General features: G+C 47.9%; 1 protein-coding gene across 2 annotated transcripts; it reads right to left on the bottom strand.

Moving 5' to 3' along the window:
- Window positions 1-1,793: 1,793 nt before the first annotated feature.
- LOC121144280 (folate receptor beta-like) lies at window positions 1,794-7,717 on the bottom strand. Of its 2 annotated transcripts, none has more exons than XM_040757675.1 (5): window positions 7,567-7,717; window positions 5,284-5,440; window positions 2,613-2,801; window positions 2,389-2,524; window positions 1,794-2,270 (listed from the first exon to the last, which is right to left on the bottom strand). In XM_040757675.1, the coding sequence occupies exons 1-5, from the start codon at window positions 7,593-7,595 to the stop codon at window positions 1,984-1,986; spliced, it is 798 nt and encodes a 265-aa protein (XP_040613609.1). In that variant the 5' UTR covers window positions 7,596-7,717; the 3' UTR covers window positions 1,794-1,983. The 2 variants fall into 2 exon arrangements, with proteins under 2 accessions (XP_040613609.1, XP_040613616.1); XM_040757682.1 differs by having other exon boundaries at window positions 5,284-5,436; window positions 7,567-7,707.
- Between the last annotated feature and the right edge of the window lie 495 nt (window positions 7,718-8,212).

Raw genomic sequence — 8,212 nt, 5'->3', positions numbered from 1 at the left:
CCAGGAGAGAAATTCCGCTTTGGTAAATTGAACCTGTTGATCGAGCCTGGGGTCAGCCCTGAGGGGTTTCCCCTGTTTCAAAGGTGCCTTGGTTTAACCCAGCTGGAGCAAAGCCTGAGACGCGAAGAGGAGGTCCGTAGGGACCTTCCAGACCAGATTAATACAATAACAGAGATCCTCTACCCACCTACGTTTCTCTGGTCTTGCCAGGCCGTAAATAGAGAAACTCATCTCCAGTCTGTACCCAACTCCTCCTGTCCTTTTGGCGTAAGGGACTTCTTGTCGGGGGATACCATGGTGTTGTGGGGAGAGACCTAGGCTATGGATCTACAGTTTGGGCTCTAACCCCTTCTACTGTTCTATTGGTCTCAGACTTGTCCCTGAGGAGGGTAACTGTGGTAGGGATGTGGAGACAGAGAAGTCCCCAGGGTAGGAAGGGAGGGCCCTGAAGACCCAGAAATCACCTCAAGCCCAGATCCTGGAGGTGTGCAATGACTAAGCCAAGCAGGGGGTCTTACTTGCCCTTGCTTGTAATCTCAGCCCTCAGTAAGCAGAAGCAAGATCCATACCTAGTTATAAGTGCTTTGTCGGTCTAGAGTTCCAGACCACCCAAAGCTCCATAGGAGATCCGGCCTCAAAGAAAAAAAAGGAGACCAAGGAGGAGGAGAAAAAGCTGTAGCAACCCTCCAAAATCAATGTACTTACAGTTCCATGAGAGGACAGACATGCTAAAGAATGGGTCTTTGGGGTGAGATGGCTTAGCGGGTAAAGGTGCTTTTGCCCAGGCTGAAGACTTGAATCCCAGAGACCCATGTGGTGGAAGGAGAGCGCGCCTGCCTGTTGTCCTGATTTCACAGCTGTGTCAAGGCACCCATGCAGCCGAACGGGTGCACACACCCAGAGTAAACACAAATTGATTTATACTGAGAACAGAGCTGCCTCTGGGAAGCATGTAAAGGTTTCTAACTTTTAGCATCATCTGCAGGACACAGCACTGGGCCAAATGCAAGCTTGCATTTCCTCTGTGTCTTCCAGATCGTCTTCTTAATGGACTCTCTTCCTCTCCATAGGGGCCCCAGCCCAGTCTATCTTCATCATGGTAGGCAGTGTGAATCTTCCCCATTTCTCCAGACCCTTTGCTGGCCTCCAACTCATAGAGATCTGCCTGTCTCTGCCTCCCAAGTGCCCTGCTGGGGGGATGGGTTTTTATTTTTGTTGGAGACAGTGCGTCTTTTTTTTTTTTTTTTTTTGGTTTTTTTTCCGTGACAGGGTTTCCCTGTGGCTTTGGAGGCTGTCCTGGAACTCGATTGGTAGACCAGGCTGGTCTCGAACTCACAGTGATCCACCTGCCTCTGCCTCCCGAGTGCTGACAGTGTGTCTTATATTCCATGTTGGCCCCAAACTCTCCATGTAGCCAATGATGACCCTGAACTTCTTATCCTCCTGCTTCTTCCTCCCAAGTGCTGGGATTACAGGCCTGTGCCAACACCCCCTTAGGACAGAACCTAGAACTTCCCCATGCTAGACAAACACTCTTCCAACTGAGTTACATTCTCAGACCACAAGGGATAATGTTTAAGAACTATATGAATAAGAAATCCTAGATCTGCCTTAGAAGCAATTAGATTCCTACAGACTACTAATATGTAGACATTTAGTTCATCCCCCTTCTGGAAGGAGGAAACTAATTATGAACTTTTATATAGTGACAAGGGGCATTCAAACACTCTATTTGCTCCGACCCAAAAGGATTTGTCCCCACCCACCCACAAACTCACAGTGAGGACAACTCATTAGACCCAGAGGTGTCACAGATTTATTAGAAATGACTGTTGTAGGAACCCCAAGCCCCATGGAGCAGGAACTGGCTGACAGAGGAGTGGGGTTTGGAAGCAGGCTTAAGACTCTCTCATTCTTAGAGGAGCTGCACTGAGACCCAGCTTCAGGCAGATAGAGGAGAAGTCTATAGAGAGAGGACTGGCCTCAGTCAAGGAGCCATAATGACAGCACGGGGACCAGGCTGGGCACAAGAAGTGCCACTGAATGGGAAACAGCCCCAGCTGTCACAAGGGCAGCATAGAATTTCACCACCTCCTCGTTGGGGTTGCCCTGGGTTGAGTCAAACCACATCTGGATGCAGCGGCCACTCCCTCTGCTGTAGTTGCTGACCTTGTAGGAGTGACTCCAGAGCCCCTCACAAAGGCTGGCTGGGGTGGGGAAGTAGTACTGAAATGTGCGGCAGGCTGTGGTGTCCGGGCACTTGTTAATGCCTGCAGGCGGAATCAAGATGGCACAGACATTCAGCCCTAGGGTCAAAACGCACCCCAGAAAATTTTAATCTCCCCTTTTCCAAGTCCTAACTCCATCTTCCTACCCCTGGGCCCCTACCTGAGGTCCAGTCCCAGCCTTTATGCCAGTCTGTCTTGCAAGTAGAGGAGGTGCGACAGGCTTCCCACCACTCCTGACAGTCCTCTTTACATAAGGGGACATCCAGGAAACGCTCTTTGCGCCAGCTCTGGTCCACCTGGGTAGAGGGGACGTTGGCAGCTCTAGCTGAAAGACTGATCCTAAGGAGAGCCTTCCTGAAGTGTGTGTGAGGGAAGTACCCGTACCTGCCGGATCCAAGGCCCCAGGTTGGGGGAGCACTCATACAGACAGGTGTCTCGGATAAAATGACGCTTGCAGGTGGGTGTCATCTTGCCGCAGTGATCCCAGTTGAAGTTGTACAGACGAGAGTTGTCTTTGTGTATCTCCTGGCTGGTGTTGACTGAGCAGCAGGCGTTTCTCTTCCATGGACTACACTAGTTGGGAAAGACACAGGGCTGAGTGTCTCTGCCCTACTCTGTAGCTCATGTCACCTTCCAGCCCTGCCTCAGTTGGCCCTCACTCCCCTGCCCCAGGCAGGCTGCTCTATGAACACTTACCACAGAGGCCCCTCTATCCTAGACCTTCAGGAGTCCCCGGCTCTAGGGAGATACAGTTCCCACAGTGTGACAAAGAAGCTAGGGGAGCCTTGTCTTTGGAATAATAGTTCTTATTTATATAGTGGCTCACACTTTATAAAAACTCTTTTCACTGGGCATGTTGGCAACATGCCTGTAATCCCAGGATTCAGGAGGCTGAGGATGGAGGACCATAAATTTGAAACCATCCTAGATAACATGGATTAGACTCTGTCTCAAAAACAAACAAAACATACCCCATCGTGGTGGCACAAGCTTATAAAACCAGTATTCAGCAAGTAGAGGTAGGAGGACCAAGAGTTCAAGGTCATCTGCAGTTACATCCTGAGTCTGAAGCCAGTTTGAGCTATATAAGACCCTATATCAAAAAACCAAATAAATAAAAGAAACGATTGTTTAAAAATCCCAACCAAGCCAGGTATTATGGTGCACACCTTTAATCCCAGTACTTGAGAGGCAGAAGCAGCCTGGTAGCCTGGCCTGCATAGTGAGTTCCAGCCTTTTCATTTGTTCATTAAAAAAAAAAGAAAACAAAGCAGGCCAATGAGACGGGCTCAGTGGGTAAAGAAAGGCACTTGCTGCCACGCTCAAGGACCAGAGTCCGAGGGCTGGGCGGTGGTGGCGCATGCCTTAATCCCAGCACTCGGGAAGCAGAGGCAGGTGCATCTCTGTGAGTTCGAGACTAGCCTGGTCTACAAGGACAGCCTAGCCTCTAAAGCCACAGAGAAACCCTGCCTTGAGAAAGAAAAAGAAAAAAAAGGACCAGAGTTCGATCCCTGGGACCTGCATGATCCAGAGAACTGACTCCTGCAAATTGTCCTCTGACCTCCATACATGTGCTATGGCATGTGTGTGTCTCACATACACCGATAGACAGATATATGTAATAAAGGTCAAATGTCGTATTCTGTATTCTTATGTTTCTTTTTACTAATTTTTAAAATTGTATGTGTGTGTGTCTACATGTATGAATGAGCAAATCAGAAGATGGCATCAAATCTTCTGGAACTGGAGTTACAGGTAGTTATGAGCTGCCATGTCCGTTCTGGGAACTGAACTCTTCAGTTCAGTTCAGTCTTCACAACAGCAGTAAGTATGCTTAACTGCTGAGCCATCTCTCCAGTTCTATTCTCAATAATATATATTATAAATATGCTGACATATGTATAAATATATATGTATGCATTTATCAGTGACCCTGGGATAGACGTAGCAATCAATAATAAAATGAACTTTTAACAATGAAACAAATAAATACAAATAAGTTTATTTATTTATTTATTTTTGATTTTTCTTTTTCTTTTTTCTTTTTTTTTTTTTTTGGTTTTTCGAGACAGGGTTTCTCTGTAGCTTTGGAGGCTGTCCTGGAACTCACTTTGTAGACCAGGCTGGCCTCGAACTCACAGAGATCCTCCTGCCTCTGCCTCCCGAGTGCTGGGATTAAAGGCGTGCACCACCAACGCCCGGCTTATTTTTGATTTTTCAAGACATTTTCTCTGCATTGTTTTTGGAGGCTGTCCTGGAACTCCCTCAAACTCACAGAGATCCTCCTGCCTCTGCCTCCTGTGTGCTGGGATTAAATGCATGTGCCACCAATGCCCAGCTAGCATGTTTGTTTTTGAGGCAGGATCTTACTCTGTAGCCCTGGCTTGCCTGGAACTCAATTTGTAGGCCAGGCTGGGCTTGAACACATAGAGATATTCTAGTCTTTGCCTCTTGAGTGTTTAAAGGTGTGTGGCACCTCACCTGTCGGGTGTTTGTTTCCATTCTTAAGCTTAGATTTATTTCCAGAATATAAAAGATGATCTAAACATATTTGTTACAAAAAGGCCACAGTAAGTTTCTATTGGATGGCATAAATGCTTATAGACCAAGTAAATTGCAGCCCTCACGCCTGTGGTTCTCATAAAGGGCCTTCCTGCTTCTGCATTTGGTCCTCTGGAATGGAGGGTAGAAACCCATCTCTCCCTTGGTTTCTCTCCCTCAAAATTTCTAGAGGAACTCTTCCAAGTCCTACCCTAACCCTGCAGTAAGGGCTGGTTGTGTGTAACCTCTGAGTCCCTTTGCTTCCATGGGCCCTCATTTGAGAGATGTAGAGATTATCATCACATGGCCTCTAATTAGAGGCCTCTAAAGACCACTGCGTCATCTCCACCACTGTGTCCTCTTCTGGGGAGAGTCCTCAGAAAATCACCCCACCACTTTCCCCACTCTACCACGTCATCGCCCACAGCAGTAGCTCAGAATGTGGGGGTGTCTGGCTGCTCACCACACCCACCCCGACTTCCCTCCTCCCTGGCAACACTATTCCCACCAGAACCTGGTCATGCAGCTTGTCCTCTGGGCCTGGCTTTGTCTTGTGGTGCTTGGCATCCATGCAAACGTTGAACAGGTCTGTTCTGTCACGGGCACTGACTGTGGTGAACATGCAGACCAAAAGCAGGAGTGGTGTCCATTTCCAGGCCATGTCTTTCTGTCTGTGCAGACAGAGCTGTGGTTAGGGAGACCTAGATCTGTGGGGGTGCCTCACTCCTTCCCTGCCTCAGACCTCGGTCCCTTCAGAGAAAGATAAGGTCAGATCCTGCTCCTTCAACACATAGGCCCTAAGGCTCCCCGACACTGGACCAGAGATCAGCAAGAATGCTCTCTCACTCCATGGCATGGAAGGTTTATAAAAGGAGCTGGTCTTCCCAAGTCAGAAGAGATGTGATGCACCATGCCCTCATCTTCTTCCTGGACTCTATGACATGTAGTTAAAGTGTTCAGGTCCCTGGCTGCTTGCTACTTTGAAAAGGGTCAGGGACACACAGATCCTTCATCCTGTCACAAGCAAGTTCTCTGCACTCAACTCTGTATCAGCTGGGTCATCGTGTCAACCTAGAAATCCTCTTAGCCCTGGGGGAGATGGTGACCCAGCCCTGCTGAGTTCTCCAGATTGGCCGTAGGATCAAGTGACATAACCCGCAGGATGGTGATTGGTTAGAGGGTACAGAAATGGACAGAGTTTGGTACTTTTTAAAGCTTTACTTCCTCAGTTTTTTCCTTCCCTATTCTCTAAGGGCCATTCTGCCCTGCACCCTATCCTGGTCCAGCCTCTGGGGCAAACGCACCAGACCCTACCTAACCTCTCAAAGAAAGCACACACATGCAAACAAATTCAGCCACAATCGGCAAGCAGTACATGCCTATAATCCCAGTACATAGAAGAGGGGAATAAGTCAGAGGAATGGTGGGTTTTAGGCCAGTCAGGGCTATATAGTGATAATTCCCCCACCCCAAAGTAATGACTTAATGAGCTGAGGGACAATGTAAAGGTCTCTCTTGGGACTGACAAGATGAATTGAGCATGTAAAGACAATTTAATGACATGAGTTCAATCCCCACTCAACACAGATCTGTTTCTTTAGGCTCAGCCTCTGAAGCACCAAGCACTAAAGAGTTGCTAATAGGCCGGGCGTTGGTGGCGCATGCCTTTAATCCCAGCACTCGGGAGGCAGAGGCAGGCGGATCTCTGTGAGTTCGAGGCCAGCCTGGTCTACAAGAGCTAGTTCCAGGACAGCCTCCAAAGCCACAGAGAAACCCTGTCTCGAAAAACCAAAAAAAAAAAAAAAAAAAGAGTTGCTAATGGTGACAAGGCCCCTTCCTCTCCCTCACCATCTCTGCACACACTGGTTCTTTCTGCAGCTCGCTTCCCAAGGCTCTACATTTGAGTCACTCACCTTCCTCACAGAAGCCAGAATGATCTATCTCTGTTTGTTTCTCTTTCTTTCTCTCAGTTCTTCCTTCCTTTCTCGCCTTCTTTCTTGTTCTTTTTTTTTAAATAATTTATCTATTTGTATTTTATTAATTTGGTGTTTTGCTTGCTTGCATGTATGCCTGTGTGAGGGTGTCAGATCCCCTGGAATAGGAGTTATAGACAGTTGTGAGCTGCTATGTGGGTGCTGGGAATTGAACCTGGGTCCTCTGCAAGAGCAGCCAGTGCTCTTCACAGCCGAGTCATCTCTCAAGCCGTTCTTGTTCTATTTTTTTTTTTTCTTGGAGACAGGGTCTCTCTGTGTAGCCATGACTGGCCTGGAACTTGCTATATAGACCAAGCTGGCCTTGAACTCACAGAGATCCTCCCTGCTGCCTCCTGAGTGCAGTATGTGCTACCACACTTGGTTTATTTTCTTATTTTATTTTTCTTTCTGTAGAACTAGTCATGAAGCTGGGCGGTGGTGGTTCACTCCTTTAATCCCAGCGCTCGGGAGGCAGAGGCAGGTGAATCTGTGAGTTCAAGACCAGCGTTGTCTAGAAGTTCCGAGACAGGCTCCAAAGCTACACAGAAAAACCCTGGCTTGAAAAAAAAACAAAAACAAAAACTAGTAATGAACTTCAGGACCTTGAACATACTAGACCAGAGCTCTACCACTTAGCTACATTTCCAGCCCAAGGATTTTAGATTTATTTTAATTGTAAGTATATTTGCATGTGGGTGTGAACCTGAGTGCGAGTGCCCCTGGGGGTGAGAGTGACCTTTCTAACAAAAGATATGTCCCTTCTTTGCACAAACCTGCCAAGTCTCCCAATGTCCTTGTCATCCTTCCCACTCGGAAGATCTTACCTGAACGTTCTTAGCTTCTGGGAGCACATACAGGAGTGTCCAAGTTGGCCCCTAGGTTAGCAACAAGCCAAACCCTGGGCAGTCCCCACAGTCTCCCTCCACAGCCCAGCGTGGAAGACGAGAGCTTTGGTAAGCACAAAATGAAATGTGCCTACTCGTTGCCTTTGTTCTTCCTTCTCTTGCAGACCCACCCTCTTTAAGGCTCCATGAGTCAGTCAGTCTAGTCTTCACTGTTGCGGTTCACCTCTTGTTTTGCTTTTTTTTTTTTTTTTTTGAGACAGGGTTTCTCTGGGTAACAGCCCTGGCTGTCCTGGAACTGTCTTTGTAGACCAGGTTGTCCTCGAACTCACAGAGATCCACCTGCCTCTGCCTCCCGAGTGCTGGGATTAAAGGCGTGCGCCACCATGCCTGGCTCTCTTTACTTTAAAAAAACAGAAAAGGAAAAAGTGGTGCACGCCTTTCATCCCAGAACTCGGGAGGCAGAGGCAGGCGGATCTCTGTAAGTTCGAGGCCAACCTGGTCTACAGAACAAGTTCCAGAACAGCCTCCAAAACAAAACAGAGAAACCCTGTCCCTGTTTTTACTTATAAGTGTGTGCCACGTGTATGTGGGTATCCACAAAGGCCACAGGAGGGCATGAAACCCA

The sequence above is a fragment of the Mesocricetus auratus genome, unplaced genomic scaffold, assembly GCF_017639785.1.
Source record: "Mesocricetus auratus isolate SY011 unplaced genomic scaffold, BCM_Maur_2.0 Super-Scaffold_4256, whole genome shotgun sequence".
Taxonomy (NCBI): domain Eukaryota; kingdom Metazoa; phylum Chordata; class Mammalia; order Rodentia; family Cricetidae; genus Mesocricetus; species Mesocricetus auratus.
Note: the sequence above shows the minus strand (reverse complement) of the source record. Positions and strands in the feature narration are given on the sequence as shown.

What these genes read in the sequence shown, in the direction of transcription:
- LOC121144280 (XM_040757675.1), bottom strand. Translation starts at nt 7,595, where the DNA reads ATGTGCTCCCAGAAGCTAAGAACGTTCAG. An exon ending in CAGAAGCTAAGAACGTTCAG is followed by an intron (nt 5,441 to 7,566) that starts GTAAGATCTTCC and finishes CTGTCTGCACAG; the next exon opens with ACAGAAAGACATGGCCTGGA. An exon ending in AGGCTGGGACTGGACCTCAG is followed by an intron (nt 2,271 to 2,388) that starts GTAGGGGCCCAG and finishes TTCCGCCTGCAG; the next exon opens with GCATTAACAAGTGCCCGGAC.